This window comes from Leopardus geoffroyi, chromosome A3, assembly GCF_018350155.1.
Source record: "Leopardus geoffroyi isolate Oge1 chromosome A3, O.geoffroyi_Oge1_pat1.0, whole genome shotgun sequence".
Lineage (NCBI taxonomy): Eukaryota > Metazoa > Chordata > Mammalia > Carnivora > Felidae > Leopardus > Leopardus geoffroyi.
This window is the reverse complement of record NC_059336.1, coordinates 45,750,105-45,770,733: the sequence shown is the minus strand read 5'-3', so window position 1 is coordinate 45,770,733 and position 20,629 is coordinate 45,750,105. Positions and strand designations below refer to the sequence as shown.

At 40.9% G+C, this 20,629-nt stretch overlaps 1 protein-coding gene across 8 annotated transcripts in view; it reads left to right on the top strand.

Moving 5' to 3' along the window:
* The first annotated feature begins 6,954 nt into the window (after positions 1-6,954).
* RALGAPA2 (Ral GTPase activating protein catalytic subunit alpha 2) overlaps positions 6,955-20,629 on the top strand; it is a 324,892-nt gene continuing 311,217 nt past the window's right edge. For all 8 annotated transcript variants that reach the window (XM_045445466.1, XM_045445467.1, XM_045445465.1 and 5 more), the window contains exon 1: positions 6,955-7,310. In XM_045445466.1, coding sequence (XP_045301422.1) covers positions 7,205-7,310 — 106 coding nt within the window. In that variant the 5' untranslated portion in view covers positions 6,955-7,204. The remainder of the gene's footprint in view (positions 7,311-20,629) is intronic.

Genomic DNA, 20,629 nt, shown 5'->3' with positions numbered 1-20,629 from the left:
CTTTAGTCTTTGTGCATCATCCTTCTATTCAAGTTGTATTTACTATTTAGATAGTTTCCTCGACTTTTCCAACATTATCTTTCAAAGATATTTTTTTAACTTATATAAGTTCTTATGATACTTAGTAATGGGCTTATAGTAATTTGCTTATATTTTTCTAATGTTGACACATTTCCATGTTTCGATACTGAGATTTCAACACTGTTTTGATGATTTAAAAAAAGGAAAATATATCCAAGGCAGATGACATTGTGGTTGAAATGCGTAGCTGTGAAAACATCTGCTTGACTAAATTTAGAAAAGGATTAACTTTTTTTCCTTGAGGCATTGCTTTGTTATCAAGCATCTATCAGACATATCAAAATGGCTAGTACATTTTCAAAAAGTTTTTCAAGTCTGTCCTGAAGTGAAATTCTCATATAAAATGATGTATAGCGAAGTTTTTAAAGTCAAGTATTAAATCTCCTCATTTGACACATATTTGGAAAGAAAATAAACCATTAGGAAATATTTTTGGAGGAGAAAAAATATATTTTCAGTGTCTACAGTAATATGTCATCTGAAAAATGAGGATATTAGGTTTCTTGTTGCTTAAGCGTTGAGTTGGGCATTTCATTCTTATGAAGGACTATCCTCTCTTAGGAATTTTAGGTAGGTGTAGATTCTCAGGGGCTCAACTTGCACATTGAATGGATAAGTCAACATTTCAGGGTAAAAGCTGATATAAGAAAAAAACTCGAATCTATTAGGTTGTAGCTTTTTTTTTTTTTTTTAAGAAAATAAGGATGCAAAGAAAGGTCTTATGATCAATAAAAATAGGCTGTGTCACGAGATCACAGGAGTTGGCTCCCTGTGGCAATAGTATCCAAATGAAGATCCACAGTATGTCTAATGTACTAAAAGATCTTACTCCTGAGGACAGAGGCAACAATCTTATCTGATAGGAAAATCTGTGGCTAAAAGTTGAATTTTTCCATATGCTAAAATTAACATAACATTCATGACAGCTAGGATTAATGTGCGGGCACAAGATATTTTAGTCAATCTGAAGAAAAAAATTCATCCAAACTGAAAAACTCTGATGAGTGAAAATTAGACAGTAAAATATAGTAACATTTAGGTTATCTGGAAACTAAGAGCTGGCAGGTCTAAGCATCTAAAAAGATTCCAACTATGGAAGTTAAAAAGGCAAATTGTCTCTGATAGCAAGGACTGAATTTGGGGGCAAGAGGTTGTCAAAATTAGATGAGGAAGATCTACCAGGTATTTCTCCTTTGTGTCTACTAGTAACACCAATTTAGGAGGAGATGAATGGGACTACAGTGTGTCAGGAGGGGGATAAATTACAGTTTTATAAATGATGAATAAGGTGTTTAAGAAGACGGGAGAGTCTGTCTATATTTTAGAAATATTTCTGAGGAAAGAAAGGTAGAATTTTAAAATTTGGGTGCATAACACATTAGTTAAATTGAAAACATCATACTAAACAGCATGCCCTAATAATGCTGGTTGAGATAAATTAATGAAAAAATGAATGACTGAATTTATTCAGCAACTACTGATTGAATGTTGACCCCCCACCCTGTACTGGGCATAAATTCAACAAGGATAAATTGTATAATTGATAAGTATCTAACATCAATGATGGTACAAGTTGCAGTTTCCCCATAGGCCTTTGAAAGACCAATTTTTAGTACCATAGGAAAAAATGGAAAGTGGAAAACTATGGTCATTGCAAATTAGCTGCGGTAGTTTTTCAATAAATATGTGTTGGTTTGACTTTATGTATATAGTATAAAACCATAAAACCAAAACCATAAAAAATTCTAAAATTTTACTACAGACAACACCAGGAATTGATAAGTATTTCTCTTTATTCTTTGGTCCCTATTAGTCTCACATCTCATTTTCTTCACTTTGTCATGGTTACTTGGTCTGTCTTCCTGAACACCTGAATTCAATTTTCTGTCATCAGGAAAACATGATGCTTTTCTGGTAAGTGATGAATGAAGGAAATTATAAAGCTCTAAAATCCTGCACTCTTCCCTGGTTAGAATCTTGAAACATACACCCAGTTCAGATCAGGTTCCCCATTTGTTACTGAGAAAGGGTGTTAGCTACCTGAGGGCTCCTACATTCTTTTTTTTTTTTTTTTTTGAAGTTTGCCCCAAATAATCAAAGATGCAAACAATGTTTGCTGCTTGAAACACCCAGCTAGGATATTGAAAATAATTCTTTAGAATATAATTATGGATTCCTGAATTTTCATTTATTCAAAGTATTATAATCAATAAAGTCATTCTTTTTGATGATCAGACTATCTTACATTTTGCCATAAGAAGCCCCTTCAAGTTAGCTTCTATGTTTTAGAAACTTTCTTACTGATATTTGGACACAGTCTTATATTCACTCTATATTTTTCTTTCCCAGACCCAGAATCATCCATTTCTCTAAAGAACCCTAATTACTTTGAGTGGAAATGATATTTGCAAACCAAGATCTAGGTGCTAGGTATACTCATTGCTACTGGGCATCACTGCTTCTAGTTTCTTCCCAAGATTAGAAAAAGTAGGAAATACAGCAGATTTTAAAAAATAAATAGATAAATTGATTCTAAAATTTATATGGGGGTACCTGGGTTGAGTGTCAGTCCATTAAATGTCAGACTCTTGATTTTACCTCATGTCATATTCTCATGGCCATAAGATCAAGATTCAGGTGGGACTCTGTGCTGGGTGTGGAGTCTGATTGGGATTCTCTCTCTCCCTCTCTCTGCCCCTCCCCTACTCATGGTGCCTCCCCCTCAAAAAATAAAATAAAATAAAATAAAATAAAATAAAATAAAATTAAATTAAATTAAATTCACGTAGAATTGGAAAAGACCTAAATAGGCAAAATAATCTTGAACAGGAAGAATATACACTACCTGAAATCAAGACTTAGAACAAAACTCCAGTAATCTGGACAGAGAGGTACTGGTTTAAAGTTAAACTAGATCAATGGAACATAACAGGGGGTCCAGAAATAGATACACACTTATGGTTGATTGATAATTGACCAAGGTACCAAGTTAATTCAATGGAAGAAAGGAAAGTCTTTCTATAAATACTTCAGGAAGAACTACATATCTGTATGGAAAATGATGAACTTTGGCCCATGCATGTATTTTTGAACCACGAGTTCAAATTGATATTTCCAGGTAAAATTTAGTTTTACAGAGTTTTTACTGACTTTCTTTGTTTTTGATATTTGTGTGTCTCTTTTCTCTTACACTGAAAATCCATGGTCCTAACAGCAGTTAATATTTCTTTGCAGATCTTTTTGCCTTTAGAATATATCCCTCTATGGGTCTATAATCAGAATACTATCTTTAAAATTCACTTGAAGTAATTATTTTCTTTATACAGTTATGTTACCAATTAGATATATGGTTGGGTTCATTTGTTTATTCTATATATCTTTTCATTTTCAATGATAAGGTTTGTTTTTTCTTTTTTTTTTTTGAATATGTGAAACATTTAAATGGTTCAAAAGTCTAAATTATATAAAAAGGTATACTTGGAGAGGACTCTCCCATCTCTTATCCATTCTACCCCATCTATCATCCCACTTAGGTCGGCATTGGTTGGTTTTTGATTTATCCTTTCCATGTTTCCTTCTGAATAAAAAAAGCAAATAAACATGTATTTTACGTTTTATTTCTTTTATATTTAACAATATATCTGGAAGATTAAGTAAAATGAGGATGTAGGAAATTTCCTCATTATTTCTTATGTTTGCATACGACTGCACAGCACTACATTGCATAGGTGTACAGGATTCAATCAGCCACTTTTGCTGTGTATATATGCACTATATCCAACAAGGTCTTGCTAGACAGTCACACTGGGCTCTTTCCAGTATCAGATGGTATTCATTTTCTAGGACTGCTGCAACAAATTACCACAAACTAGGTGGCTTAGAACAACAGAAATGTATTTTCTCATAGTTCTGAAGTTCAGAAGTCTGAAATCTAGGTGATGGCTGGGTTGGGCTCCCTCTGGAAAACTCCCAGAGAGAATATTTCCTTGTTTCTTCTAGCTTTGGTGGTTCCAGGGATCATTTGGCTTATGGCTACATGACTCCCATCTCTGCCTCCATTTCTACATGGCCTTCTCTGTGTGTCTTCTCCTTTTCTATCTCTTATAAAGACACTCAATAGGTTTAGGGTCCACCAAGATAATCTAAGATGATTTCATTTTGAGATCCTTAACTAAATTACATCTGCAAAGATCCTTTTACTATTTTTTTTAAGTTTATTTTATTACAGAGAGAGAAAATGTAAGCACGGAGCCCCGTGTGGGGCTCAGTCCCACGACCTTCAGTCCCATGACCTGAGTGGAAATCAAGAGTTGGAACCTCAACCAACTGACCCATCCAGGTGCCCCAGATCCTTTTTCTGAAAAAAGAAAAAAAAAGTCAATCACAGGTTCTGGGGATTAGGATATGGCTATATCTATTCAACACAATACATTGGCTATTATAAACACTTGCGGAAGGAATAACCTTCCACATGTGGTTTTACATTTGTGGGGGCAGAGTTGGTTCTTAGAAGTAGGATTTCTGTGTCAAAGGGCAAACAATATGTAATTTCGCCAAATTCCCCTCCATAGGAATTGTACTATTATTTTATACTTCTTTCAGGTATGGTTTTCTGCAGCTTTGCTACCAAAGTGTACTGTCAAATTTTGTGGGTTGTTTTGTTTTGTTTTGTTTACTAATCCAAGTGGTATTTCAGGGTAGTTTTAACTTGCATTACAAGTTTTTAACTCTTGATTTCATTATCATTATTAATGAAAGTGGGGCATTTATTCAATAGCATGTAAGTGTATGTAAAGTGCTTGGCACTCTGAAACTCCAGGGGTAAAGAGTTAATTAAAAAGAGGGTAATGACCTCAAGGAGGTCACCGTCCAGTAGGAATGATTTTTGAGAGCAACAGAATATGACCAGTATTTTTATTTATTTTTGTTTCATGTGGAATATTACACGTGGGTGAAAAACCATCAAAGTAATAATTTATATTTCTTGCATTTTTTAGAGAAGATCTGGAGTTCTACATTTTCATCAGCAACTAAAGGCTAGATATAATGGATGAGATGAAGTTAGTGCATGAATGCCTGCTTCTGGTACTACCAAGTTTTGGCAGTGTCACATATTTACTGTACGTTGTCATTTATCTCTTCGTTTATTCAGTTGTTCTGCCCTTTGACTAGACTGGAAGCCTTGGAAGTCAGGAGGCTGTATCTTATACATCTTTTTATCTTCAAGGTTTAGATTCATGCCTTGTACACAGCAGATGCTCCATAAATGTTTGATTACAATGACAGCTTGCTCTACAATAGAAAGTTTGAATTCCCTAAGACAAGTCCATCCTATTTTTTTGAATGAAAGGTATCTTCTTCTAAAGGAATGGGGCAGTGAATACTCTGACATACTATGTACAACCAGGTACAGTCCAAGTTGCTGTGACAAAGACACCTAAAATGCTTTAAAAGAAAAGGTTATTTCTCTCTTGCAACAGTCTTGGAGGGTTTGTGGCCCTTTTTGAGATGTTCTCTGGGTACCCAAGCTGACATCATCCTGGGTGCGGGGCTTCTATCTCTGGATCTGAGTTCACCCATGTTATTGGGTTTCTTATAGCTATATATATATATTTTTATAGCTGAATAATATTTCTTTGCATGAATATGTTCTCATTCTATCAATGCTATTTTGACAACTCTAAAAATAAAGAGAGGCTCTAGCAACCAGAAGATATGTTTTTGCATGCCTGGATGAGATAAATAGGACTATTTTAGCTCTTTATTCATCTTATTTAACAAACTTTTATTGACTGCTTCTAGAGTCTAAATATCATGCTAGTTATGAGAATACAAAGCATTGCAAATCCCCAGCTCTTGCCCCAAGTTACAGGTTCCCCTGAATGAGAAAATGTTGTGTTGTCCTAATTGGATGGAAACCACATGGTTTTAAACAGCCAGCTTAAGTACTTGCTCAAATTTTGTCAAAATTTGGAGCATCAAAGGATCCAGATGCCAGTAAGTAACGCTACAGATCTCTTGTAAGAAACCTCCAGGCCATCCTTCATCTCAAAGTTTTGCTTGAGGTTACAGGCACTTAGCCTTAAAAAGCATACCGGCCTGAGAGTCAGGTCCCTCAGGTTCTATTTCTGGTTCTGCTACTGGATTCTTATGCAGCCTTGCACAACACAGAGAATGTGCACTTCCTATATAAAGCAAGAGACAAGATCCTGAGGAGCAAGGGAACTTTATACCCTAAGTGAAGTTGGGTCCCAGGAACCAAGGGGACTGGCTGGACTCCTCACCCAGAGTCTGGGGATGCTCTTCTTGCTGTCAAAGCCATTCATTTTAGTGTGAAATTGGAGCTCCAATTTTAGTACTGTCGAGGGACATCGATTCGCTTCCTGGTGTGAATCCTGAGCCAAAACGGAAAATGGTTTGCATTTTAAAAGCCTTGAAACTTTTCTTACTGAGATGTTTTTGTGGGTCACGTTGCACTAGAGTGAACTGGGTGGGTAGCACACACCAAGCAGTGAAAGTGTGGGAGCTCTGGGCCTCTCTGGATGGGGTTGGCGGATGCTGTCCAGCGGCTTGGGGAACCCTGGAAACAAGTCGCGTCGCCTCCCCCCCTGCACAACTACATTTCCCTGGAGAACTTGCGGCACACGGCCTGTTGAAGAGGAATAACGTGCTCAGACCTAACCCATTGACTCCCATCGTGCCTAAGACACGCCTGCCTGATTGGAGGACTTTTTCGCAGTGCATTCTGGGACTTGTAGTACAGCCTGTGCAAGGGGCAAGCTTCTTTGTGATTCGCGGCGCCGACTCTGCGCTCCGGGCGCGCCCCCGCGAGGCGGGTCCGAAAGGCGCGCGCTTGCGCCGCGCCCGAAGGGCCCGCCCGCACCTCCCGCGGGGCGGGGCCGTCGGTTCCGCGTCGACACCGCCTTCCTGCACCGCCCTTCGCCGGACCCGGCCCGCCCCTTCTTCCTGGAGCCACAGCTGAAGCGGCGGCGGTAGCGGCGGTGGCCCGGCGGGGGGCGGCGAGTGGCCCGCGCGACACGCGCCGGCCCGGACCTTATGCGGTGACTCGCGCGGCGCAGGCGCCTCCTGCCCCGCCGGCGGGGCTCGGGTTTCCCGCGGCGGGATGTTCTCCCGAAGGAGCCACGGGGATGTGAAGAAGTCCACCCAGAAGGTGCTGGACCCCAAGAAGGACGTGCTGACCCGCCTGAAGCACCTGCGGGCGCTGCTGGGTGAGGCGCGAGCCGGGGCGCCGGGCTTGGGGGCACCTGCCCGGACGCGGGCCGGACGAGGGTCGGGACTGGGATGCAGACGGCATCGGGGGTTGGGGGGGCGGTGTCAGACCCTCCTCTCTGGCGCCCGGCATTGTTCCCCAACAGCGGGCACTCTGGCCCTCGGGCTCTGCCCTGTCGCCCAGAGTGTAAATTTACCCCAGATTCGTGCCGGGTCACCTCGAGGCCGGTGGAGCCGTGACTCTTTCCTCCCCAGCAAATCCTGGACTCCAGGTGCTACACACACACACACACACACACACACACACACACACACACACACTGAACTGTCTCCTCCTCTCCTATTTTTTAATTTTAATTTTAATTTTGGACTCTTGACACCCTTAGTAGACTGAGTCTCCTAAGTGTTCCCAGCACAGACTTAATCGAACTGTCATCTCTTTCGTGGGCCCGCTCCCCTTAAATTTTATTTTTACTTTTGAGTTGGGAGTCTTCAAATAGACTGAGACATGAAGTGCTCCCAGGATAAATTAAATTTAGCTGTCATCCCTCTTCCCATGCTCCTCTTTTTATTTTTATTTTTATTTTTGGTCTGACTGCTTAGGTTTCTTTGTGTCCTTGGTGTGAAGGGGGGCTCCTCCTGTCTTCTTGGAGGGAAGGGTGGCTTTCCTGGGTTCAAGGAGGCTGCCGCTTGAAGATGACATTGCCAAGATGACAGTGATAGTTCTTTGCCTTATTTCGTTTTTATGGACTGCTGGATGGAGGTTCTGTGGAGCCCTGGGGGCCCTGCAGTTGACCTGTGATGAAGCTCGTCCTTGTGGGTGTGAGGTGTTCACAAGGCTTCCTGTCACCTGCTGCATGTGATCTGTAGCTGCTTTGCTAGGCTGTGCTTTGTTTTGTTTTCTTACCTACTTAGTCTTAACTTTTGTTAAGGACCAAACACCTGTGCTGTCTATAGTGTTTTGCGTGGGTGGGGGTGTGAGAAAAGAACACCTTGTTTCTTCTAGATGTCTTTTGTATTCTTAAAATGAGCAAAAATCACCTGATGTAGGACACATAGTCTAAAGTGCCTATCACTTGAGGACATATGGCATAAAATAATTCATTTTATATGTGAGAATTTTAAATAAAGATCTTGTTCATGAGATTAAAACTTGCTAAGTATTTCTATTTATACTCTGTGAAGCACCTCTGAGAAAACACACACCTACCTGGTTTCTCCAAGTGAAGTTATTCACAATCTCGAATTCCTTGAGATTACACTATCTTGTTCGGTTTGGAATGAAACATAAATTAGTTACTTACTGTTAGAGGGATTAGTTTTCAAGACTTTTGAAAGTGAAATGTGGTGTCCTTGGTAAACTGAACTGTCTGCTTCCTGTAGTAAAATCTCATGCACACACAGCTTGCATTGTGCAGAGTTTTTAGTAGTGACTGATTAACACCTACTGCAGGGACATTTTTGATAAAGGAGACTTGAACAGTATTTTAAAGCATTTGATACTCTGGAATTTTTCCTGTGGTAGAGAATTTGAACTTTTGTTCTTTCCAAGTCTGCAGGATTAAGTTGGCTACATTTTGTAAAGGCAGAATCAATTAAACCTAGATCAGTTTGGTTTCTTAGAGATATACAATACATTGTTACAATTCTGAGAAAGTTAGTTTTCAAGGCTGTGTAATTGAGGTTTCACTTTAAGGTGCATATCCTATTTTGAGGAACTTTCTTTTTCATTTCATTGAGCTCATAATGACCTCAGTTTTGTAACAAAGAGAGGTTCTTTGATATTAGGTTTCTTGTTGATGCATTTGTTTGTGGAATGATCCAGTTTACTTTATTGCTGCAATCTTTATCCATAGGGACTAGATTTTTGTAAATGTGTCTGAGGAATTCTACTTGTAATGTCTAATGTAAACTTTTGCTAACAACTATGTTTTAAAGACCTCAAAGAAAGGGGCACCTGTGTAGCTCAGTTGGTTAATCGTCCTACTCTTCATTTCAGCTCAGGTTATGATCTCACTGTTGTGAGATCAAACCCTGCATCAGGCTCGTTGCCAAGTGTGGAGCCTGCTTGGGGTTCTCTCTCTCTCTCTCTCTCTCTCTCTCTCTCTCTCTCCTTCTCTCTCTCTCTCTCTCTCCCCTTCCCCTGATTGTGCACTCACTCACTCTCTCTCTGTCTCTCTCAAAATAGATACATATATAAAAAATTAAAAGCTTTAAAGAAAAACAGTACATTAATGTACTTGTTCCTAGCATATCATATACCTTATTTGTTTGCTACTTTAAAAAAAGTTTTTTTAATGTTTATTTTTGAGACAGAGAGAGACAGAGCATGAACGGGGGAGGGTCAGAGAGGCTCCAGGCTCTGAACTGTCAGCACAGAGCCCGACGCGGGGCTCGAACTCATGGACCGTGAGATCATGACCTGAGCCAAAGTCGGACGCTTAACCGACTGAGCCACCCAGGTGCCCCGTGTTTGCTACTTTAAGAAAAAGCCTATTTAGAAAAAAATGGCCTCTTGATCTGAAAGATAGGAATTGGCCAAGATTAAGAAAACTATTTGAAGGAATTGAATATACATTATTATTGTATTTTTATTTGCATATTCACATTTGCATTTCACATATTTTATCGTCAAGTGATAATAAAGGTGTTCTTTTTTTTTTTTACATAGAAAGACAATACCACTGATCTGAATTTGCAGTTATGGCTTCATCACTTTGGTTAGTTACCTAGCCTGTCTTTGAACCTCAGTTTCTTTACTCTGTCAAATGGGTATGGTAATGTCTGCCTTGTAAAGGTTATTATGACTTAATATATAAACTACTTCAGCTTGGAGCAGGCATATAACAGTTCCCTTTCCCATTACTTTCCTCCCATCATTAATAGGATAGGACAAGTATTTTGATAGGTAGTTTCCCACCCCCCCCTTTATATTTTGATAATTGCTGTGAATTTGTTCTCTCTTTATAAAAATTAGTCTAAAACTGGCTAAGAAACACAAAATGAACTGTGGAAAGTAGAATTTTCTCAGTCATGGTAATGGTTCAAATTAGAACTTGCTTAGCTACTTTAACCTGGCTACATATTGTAGATTGGTCTGATATTATTAAGTTTATTTTACAAAGGGGGAGACTGAGGCACAGGCAGACCTTACAAGGGGCCAAGCGATGTACTAAATGATCTGTATATATTGTGTTAATCACAGACAGAACTATGAGCTCTTAGGTCCCCTGAGTTCCAATTCTCCCTGCATTGTTGACATTATCGGTGGGAAAGTAAATGAGTATACAAAACAAAACAGAAACCAAAAAAATTCTCTGTATTGCTGTCTTGCCACAGAAAAGATTCCATGTTTAATTGAAAGTTGAGTGTCTACTCTGAGTCCTAAAATAGAAATGGCATTGATGTAGCAAGAAGACTTGATGTAATTAGTAAGCATATAGTATGGTATGTACTTAGATAGTGGCTTTTATGGTGGACTTCAATATAGGATTTCAAGGGGTCAAAAAAGATCATTAAGAGTGGCACAAAGAGAAGGACATCTTGAAGGAGGTTTTACTCATCCTGGGCCCTAAGGATGGTTAGACTAGTTCTGTCCAATAGAAATATAAGGTGAGCCACATGTTTAATTTAAAATTTTTTAGTAGCCACATTTAAAAAAAAAAAGGAAGCAGGTGAAATTAATTTTAATAATACATTTTATTTCATCCCACAGATCTAATATGTATTATATCAACAGGTAATCAATATAAAATAATATTTTTTACCCCAAGTCTTTGAAATCTAGTGTGTGTTGTATACTTATAGCACATCTCCTTTCAAACCAACTGCATTTTAAAAGCTTAGCAGCCACATGTGGCTAGTGGCTACATACTGGACAGAGCAAGGTTAGAATTTGGGAAGGGCAGGGGGAGGACAGTTCCAAGCAAGGGGACCTGGAAGCTGGCAGTGAAAATATGCATGGCAATGATGTGTAAAGGTGAGGAACACCAACCAACCTGCCAGTTCCTCCTGTCTGGTGAGGGAATCGAGTAATGTTGGTCATGAGATAGAGTGCTAGAACTCTTGCCCTGAGGGTGTTCACAGTGTCAGATGAGTGATTACAGTGCTGTGTAGGCCAGGGGTGGGGGCAGAACGGTGAGTTGGACTGGGGGATACTGGTGGGGGAAAGGAGTGGTGGCCTGACTGGCAGAAGCCGGGGCAGTTGGGGGGCCAGATCAGAAAAGGTCTTGTTTGTCTGAGTTGGAAACTCATGTCTTATCTTGGAGGTGAGAGGGCCCACTTGAAGAACTCTTAGTAGGTCAAATGATAAGACTTGAGAGCTGCCTGTCAACAGAGTCAGGAAGATGGACCGGAGGGGAAGGGTGACACTACTGGCAGTGAAGAAGCAGATTATAAGGGTCTGAAATGAGGTGCTCCACGAATGGAGAGGAGGGGCAGGATTACAAAGGACCAATGCAGCAGGAACTAGTGATTGTCTAAGTAAAGTAATGAAACTGAGGTTTGCAGAAGCCAGGTGAGGAGTGATCAATCTGAAGGAGAAGAGATCTAGGATGAGAGGCCATAGTCAAGTCTAATCATGTGACATCAGGGTTTGGGCCAAATATTTGAAACCAGAGAGGAGAGAGCAGTCTCTCTCAAATGCTCTCTATATATGGACAGAGTAACATGGAACATTTTGGTATATTTCAACTATTGCTTTAGGTAGGGACAAGTTCACTTGAGCAATTTTATTTATTTTTATTATTTATTTATTTTTTAAATATTTATTAATTTTTGGGAAGAGCACAAGTCGGGGAGGGGCAGAGAGAGGATGACAGAGGATCCAAAGTGGGCTCAGCACTGACAGGCTGACAGCAGCAAGCCCAGTGTGGTGCTTGAACTTAGGAATTGCGAGATAATGACCTGAGCTAAAGTTGGACGCTCAGCCAACTGAACCACCCAGGTGCCCCTCACTTAGAATTTTAAATGTTGCCTTTTAAACTTATTTTCTTATTAACATTTTCGTACCTTTTTTCCCCCTCTCATTTTTATTAACTACAAACATTTGTTGAAACTGTGCAGGGTAAGTTAGCTTACCATTTCCTGGATGGTTAAATTGTTTCCTTCCTTTCTCTTTCTTTCTCTGATGTAAATCATACCACTGTAAACACCTTGGGAAGCAGCTTTGTCTGTATTTTGTGTTATTTCATTAGGATAGATTCCACTGAGGTCAAATTGCTGGGTTTGAATGTGTTTATAACTCGATTCACTGTGTTTTCCTAAGTGTTGCTCCCAATGAGCCTGCTAACAGCAAGGATTGAGACTACCATTTCCACTGTTGTCTGACAAGCAATAAACACATTTGTGTAATTTGATAATTGGTGGTAGGCATTTTGGAGAGTAAGAGTGTCAGGGATAGGACCAGAGGAGTTGGGAGGAGATCCTGGCTGATGATAGGGGAAGATGAGTTTGGTGTTATGGGTGTTGGTCTGAGCAAAAGGCAAGATCCAAGTGGAAATGTCTGGGAGGTTGTTGGACATGGGGTCTGGAGCTTAATAAGAGGATAAAAGCTACGATGTGGTTGTCTATTGTCGTCATGGTTCCATCGAATCTTCCCACAACCTCTGATCAAGGTAGGAGGCTCTTACTCTCAACCTAATAGATGAGGGAACCAAGGCTCTGTGCGCTTAACTACTTGTCTGTTAGCACCCCGTCCATAAGTAGCAGAGCCAGGATTCCTGATTATGGAGCCCATTTTATGCCTCTGCTAGTTACCTGACTCAGAAGTATATTTACATATCAGATAATATATTTACCCACCACAGTGAATGTTAACATAAAAACAAAAGCCCAAGGGTTTTTGCATGTCCCCCCAAAATGTTGCTTTGACTTGTGCTGCTTTCTTCTGTTTTACTAGATTCTTCTAGGGAGACTTGAGGCTGTATTTGATTTCAGCATGGCAGAAAATAAAGAGACTCCTTTTGTGTTTTTCTGTTCATTGGCCTCTCTGTGCCCTTGGCAGGCCTAACAGGTGGTACAATATTGCATGGACATTACTGCCAAAGGACGCTCTACAACCAGAGCAAAGTCGGAGGTGCAATTTCAGGCTTTTCAGCCAGTCTTAGTGTGGTCTCTCTCATTTAACCTTGTTTGAAGCAAAGTCATTTTGCCATATGCTCCCTTTGCTAATTTTTTATCAATTACTAACATTAAAATGTTAGTATCTGTTAGTATCTGTATCCTCTGGAATATAAAATGAACTTTAGACACATATGTGAAATGCAGATATACCAATCCCTGCCTCTAGGGGTTGAGGATGTCTGTACTTTTTCTTCTTCTTCTTTTTTTTTTTTTTTTTAATTTTTTTTAACGTTTATTCATTTTTGAGAGAGAGAGAGAGACAGAGTGCGAGTGGGGGAGGGGCAGAGAGAGAGGGAGTCACAGAATCCGAAGCAGGCTCCAGGCTCTGAGCTGTCAGCACAGGGCCCGACGCAGGGCTCGAACCCACGAACTGTGAGATCATGACCTGAGCCCAAGTTGGACGCTTAACCGACTGAGCCACCCATGTGCCCCGAGGATGTCTGTAGTTCTGATGTGAGAAGGAAGAACCTGGGGTAAAAGTCTAATTGAGCTCAGATGTTTTGTTTGGGACCACTTCCGGGAAGAGAGATCATTGATAAGCCTAGAATATTTTGATGTAAACTTTTATTATTTTTATTTTTATTTTTATGTTTTTGTAAGTGCGTTACTGGCAGTTGGGTATGAATACTTTTACTAGCTGTTTAGAGTACTTATCTTTCCATACATAAAACTGTAGAGAATTGTTTATTTAAAAAAATTCACTTTCAAAATAGCAAATTCATTCCATTTAAATTTTTAAAAGATATTTATTTTAAGACACAGAGAGGGAGAGAGAGAGTGTGCTTGCACATGCGAGCAGGATAGGGGCAGAGAGAAACGGAGAGAGAGAATCCCAAGCAGGCTCTTCATGGAGCCCAACATAGACTGAGACAAAATCAAGAGTAGGATGCTCAACTGACTCAGCCACCCAGGTGCCCATCAATTTAAATTTTAAAATTATTCTTTTTTTATTAAAAAAAATGTTTTTAACATTTATTTATTATTGAGAGACAGAGAGAGACAGAGCACAAGCAGGGGAGGGGCAGAGGGAGAGGGAGACACAGAATCTGAAGCAGGCTCCACGCTCTGAGCTGTCAGCACAGAACCCGATGGGGGGGTCAAAGCCATGAACCATGAGATCATGACCTAAGCCAAAGTGAGATGCTTAAGTGACTGAGCCACCCAGGTGCCCCAGATTTTAAAATTATCCTTTAAAGGAGGGATATAAGTTATTGTACTGTAAAATTAAGAATAATATATAAATGTAGTAAAGATCTATCTTGTTTTTGGAATTTTAAAAAATTTCAGTTCCACAGACATTTTTTCAAGAGTGTGAAAGAGTAAGGGTGTGTATGTATCTGTCTGTCTGCTCGGGAGGGCTGTGTATTCAGAGGTCAATAAGGCACAAGCCCAGAACTTAACGGTTTAATAGGAGATGCAGACACATAAACAACTACATTTGGCATGAAGGAGTTAGTGCCTCTATAGAGTGGGTAAAGCTGCAGAGGTGGCCACACAAGGTGCAGAAGAGGAACAGCAAAAAGGCTCTTGGCCTTGGAGAGGTCGCCAGTGCTTCCTGAGGGAGATGAGGTCTGAGGTGGGTTCAGAATAACAAATACAGGGTTTCCCAGGAGGAGAAGTTGGGGACAAGGGGACTGCAGAGGGAGGGACTTGTGTGAGGGTAATGGTGTGGCCACATGGAGTTAAGTACAGTGGCTTTTATCCTGTGGTGTGGGTAGATGTTGGGAACCAGGAAGACTTGAGTATAGGATAGGAGCCAAACCCGATGTGTCCCCTTGATGGATGGCCTGGGAGTCTCAGTCTTCCTGAGATTTGGAACACGGGTGCCGGGAGAGTGAGAGCTCCCATCCTTTTGGATTGCAAACCATGAGGGTGTAGCATGGGCTGCTAGTGTTCATCTTTCCCCAGTGTCGAGGGCACCTGCCTCAAATTGAATTCATACTCAGAGAGAAGCAGGGCACAGACATGGAGGGCGAGAAGAGCCCACTGGACCCTGTTGAGTGAGAGGTTCAGCCATGTCTGCTATCTCCACCCCTGAACTTCTCAGCTGCAGGTGGTAGTAACACCCTGTTTTTGCTTAGCTAGTTTGAGTCATATTTCTGGGTCTTGAAATGGAAAGAATACAGATTAATTTGCCTGAATGAAAGGGGGAAATCCCAGATCAGAGATGGGTGGGTGGGTACATATGTGTAGATATGCTTCTTATATTTTTTAAGAGCTGAGCAAAGTTGAGCTTATGTATGTAGGAGAAGGAACTAATAAAAGAGTAAAATTGAAGTAACTGTGGAGAGAAAGGGGGTAAAAATGGAGTAAAGTATGGTCTGTAGTGGGAGCTCTCATGCCATGGCTTTTGTTTTCTCTGGGAAAGTAAGAGGTAGTGTCAACTGCTGAGTTAGTTTCCTTGCTGGTGTAGTGATAGGAATTGAGGATGTCTTCTTCCCTTTCCTGTGCCATGTATCCCCTTAAATAAAGGAAATATTGTAATCTGTAAGATTGCTGTTCTTATTCTTCTGTGGAGTCATCTCATAAATATATTTAACTTCTGTATTAAATGCTTGGCCACAAATGGGGAAATGTATGTGTGTGTGTGTGTGTGTGTGTATAGTGCAGATGTTGCCTGCCCTTCTGCTTGGTGACCATGTACCCCAGAGCAGCATCAGGCAAGACCAGGACATACTGTGTTCTCAGTGGTCTTCTTTCCCTCACACCTCTCACTGCGGGACCATCTGACCTGTCAGGTGCAATTTTGATCTCCATTTTTGCCTTTAATGTGACTTAACCTTACACAAGATTGCACTGATATCCCATATTCATGTGGCACCTTACGCCTTTGCAAAATGTTTTCTCACATTCTCTTTGGATCGATATGCTTCCTTAAGCAACCAGTTCAGAAAGGATTTACCTTCTAGATTCTTAGTCGAGCTTTGTTTCTGAGTATGTTCTGAATGCCCAATTCAAGTTTTTAACTGTGATTTTTACAGAAGAGATATTTCATAACCAGTTTTGTGTCTTCTTTTAGAAACTGAAACCACATCTGAAAGATACTTTAAAAGTATTTCTAATTTTTAACTGTAGATACGTAATTTCGCTCTTGTAAATGTGGTTTAGTTTAAAAAGATAAAGATCCCTTTGATATTGTCTTGCATTTGATTTTAAGTGATGGCACGTATTCACTGAAACTCAACCATGGTTTCAAGGACACATAGGTACTAATGACGTTTCTTGTGCCCAGTTGTGGCAACTATGAGAATGCACCACTCATATCCCTACTGGGGGCAGCATGACTGACTTGATATCTAGCTGCTGCCTTCTGGATTCACCACAACATTTCAGCCAAAGCTGAGCTTCTCTTGGGCTACTTGCAATTACTGAGCAAGAGATTACTAATGTGGTTAATTCCTGCAAGACCCAGATGCCTCTGAAGAGTGGCCGTGACTTGAGGACTCCCCATTGGTGTGGTCAAGACCTTCTCACAACTGAATTGGATCTGAGACTCTTCCTCCCCAGCCCTCTTTCTTTCCCCTCTCCTTTGCAGGGGTCAGACCTTCACTGTGGTGAAGCCTCTCCTTGCCTTCTCAGGTCTTCCCCCTTCACAGACAGTTCCCCCGATCAATCTCCTGCAGGTGTAATCCTATCTTGGTGTCTATTTCTTAGGGAGCCCCAACTGACATACCATCCCTTTCCCCAGAAGGTGTTGCCCATCCTACCATGTAAAACCCTTCCAGGAAACAGCATAAGCACACTACATCTTCCACGTGAACTTTCTTTGTCCCTCTGTCCCGAAATGATCTTTTCTCAGAATTCCCATAGCACTTGGAACCTCTCATTGGCGTTGCTTGCCTATTGTACTTAGTTGTGTTCTGCCAGATCTCACCTACTAGATGACAAATACATTGAGAACATGAAGAGCTTCTTGTTCATGCTGATTCCTTTTGGTAACATACTTCCTTATTTATAGTCATAATAATTAGCATTTAATCAGCACTTTCCATGTGCCACACACTGCCAGAAATACTTTCACATGCATTAACTCATGCAGTCCTCCCAAGTGGGATAGGTAATATTATCATCCTCATTTTACAGATGAGACACAGAAAGGTTAAGAATCTTGTCCAAGTTTACACAGCTGATAAATGACAGAGTTAGGATTTGAACCCAGGCAGCTGGGCTCCAGAGTCCCCTTGTTCATTTAACAGTTATTTTTTATCTAGACACAACATGTGTCAGGCATTATACACAGCATTGGGGATGCCAGAGCTTGCAGTCCAAATCTAGAATAAATAACTATTGAAAAAAAAAAAAAAAACCAAAATGTGATTTCCCACATAGATGGATGTAAGTCTGTGGGGGAGTAGCAGCCACCTGTGTGGATGTTTTGAAAAATTCTTAAAAGCCTTCCTGACCCAAAGATTGTTTTCACAAGCCAGATGTTCCCATCATTAAAGTAATGATTCAAGGGGCGCCTGGATGGCTCAGTCAGTTAAGCGTCCTACTTCAGCTCAGGTCATGATCTCACAGTTTGTGGGTTCGAGCCTCGCGTCCAGCTCTGTGCTGACAGCTCGGAGTCTGGAGTCTGCTTTGGATTCTCTGTCTCCTCTTGTCTCTGTGCCCCTCCCTGCTCACATTCTGTCTCTCAAAAGTAAATAAACATTAAAAAAATTAATTATTTGAGACCATGAATTAAGGTCTCCTGAGAGAGTCCCCTAACCTTCTCCCTCGTGTACATGCACTCATTATCAGACCCTCCCCTCTGATCCCAAGGGGGAACAGCTGTAAGAAAGGACTGCTTGTGTGGACTAAAGGGAGAAGAGGTTGGGAAAAGAGTTTGGGGGTGGAGGGCAGCAGGACAAGGAGGCTGTTGGTAAGGATGGGCTTGGGGAAGGCTTAGGCAAGTACCCTAGATATTCTTTCTTGGAAACAATTTGAGAGACACTATTTTAAAATTTTACAATTTACACTATTGTAAATTTGTAAAAACCAAAACTGAGTCACTATCCCAAAAATGGACCTGGTATAACTAGTGAAAATTCTTTCAATGAAATCTTTGATAGTATTTTCAAGACTGCATGGAAGAGAGGGGAACAGATGACATGTTGCTTCTTTGCAACTTTTTAAAGAGATTGATGTGTTTTCTGTCTGGTCACATTTCTGGTGCAAACAATGTAGACTTCTCTTTCCCATGGACTTTATATCTGATAAGGTGGAGATGTGTTTGGGTTAGTTAGGCTTGACGTAGTAGAGCTTATGCTCAAGTCTTAGGTAGAAGTAAAAGCGTCACCTAGTGTGTGTGATGTGTGTGTATCATATTACAGCTGTTTATGTTTGAGAGAAGGGTTCAGTTCCTCTCTTCCTGCTCCTAAAATAAATATATACACGGACACATCCACATCACTTTTAACTGAAGTAAAAAGTAAATAATGAACTGGACAAATATTTAAACCTTAGAGGATATAGTTATATCCTCAATGTCGTCAATACACAGAGAGTTCCTACATATCAACAGGAAAAATCATAATGTTTAAAATGTATGTATATATGTCACAGATGAAGAAATGACAAGACCCATTGGTTTATATGCCACTCTTCAGTTATCTAGAATATATAAACTTATAAATGTTTATTTATTTTTGAGAGAGAGGGAGGGAGTGTGCATGAGCCTGGGAAGGGCAGAGAAAATGGGGACAGAGGATCTGAAGCAGTATCTGCACTGACAGAAGCGAGCCTAGTGCGGGGCTGGAACTCACAAACTGTGAGATCATGACCTGAGCCAAAGTTGGACGCTCAACCAACCGAGCCACCCAGGGCCCCAGAATATCTAAACTTATAAATTAAAATGTATTTACCTATTATTTTAGCAAAGTTGCTGGTGTGTGTGTGTGTGTGTGTGTGTGTGTGTGTGTGTGTGTTTCCCTGAATGATTTCTCCTGGTTCCAACACACCTTTGACAGGACTATAATTTGGTATGATCTTTCTGAAAAGTAATTTGTTGGAATATGCCAGTGGTCTTAAAAATGTACAAATCATTTGAGCAGAGCCTGACTCAGGGCTCAAATGCACAGAACCATGAAATCAAGAACCTTAGCTGAAATCAAGAGTTGGATGCTTGACTGAGCCACCCAGGCGCCCCTATTTCTTTCTTTTTTAAGTAATCTCTGCACCCAACATGGAGCTCAAACTTATGACCCTGAGATCAAGAGTTACACAGTCTTCCAACTGAGCCAACCAAGTGCCCCAGGCTCAGACCTTCACACCCATCCAAAGGTGGGAAAACTGAGGACCAGAAATATTAAGACACTTGCTTGAGATCACAAGACCAGTGTGAGCGGTGAAGTCAGGTTTTAAATGAAGTAATCTGATTCCAGATTTTTCAAGATTAGCTACTGGCCTTTATTCCTTCCCCTAAGGATAGATGAAGGTTGAAGTCTAAGGAAAGGCAGCTAGAGACAGAGAGTGAGTGGGGGAGGGGCAGAGCGAGAGGGGAACTGAGGATCAGAAGCTGCGGCAAGCCCAATGCAGGACCAGGAGATCATGACCTGAGCAGAAGTTGGACGCTCAACCAACTGAACTACCCAGGAGCCCATAGTCTTCCCTCTGTCTGCGGTTTTGCGTTCCACAGTTTCAATAACCACGTCATCCCTGGTCAGGAAGCAGATGCGCCTCCATGTGATGAATCATCAGATGGTCAGTAGTAGCCTTCAGTGACCTGACATCACAATGTCTGTGTCATCCATCTCACCTGTGTCATCACATGGGCATCTTTTTGCCTCACATCATCACAAGAAGAAGGGGAAGGACACAGACTATTTGGCCTTATATTCATGGCTGCACTAAAGCCCAGACATCTAACTGACCATGTCTACCCAGCAGGTTTATGCCTAAAGATGCACAAGGCTGATGTTGCTGCAGTCAAATTTACAAGTTTCTGCTATGGCAGGAGTCTTGTGTGCCAATTGCTACCTATTCCTTGGCCTTGGCTGCCATCTGCTGCTTGGCCAAAATGCCTCAAACTCTGCCCAGCTGCAGACTTCCATCTCCATCTGCCTGAGACTTGTGGTCTTGAAGGCATCCTCAGAGCCAGCTGCTACTACCCTTCAGGGCAAGTATACCTGCCTACTGAAACGGGCATTGTTTACCATTGCACCGAACCATTGTGTCAGTTATTTTCAGTGCATTATCTTGACTATTCAACGTAACG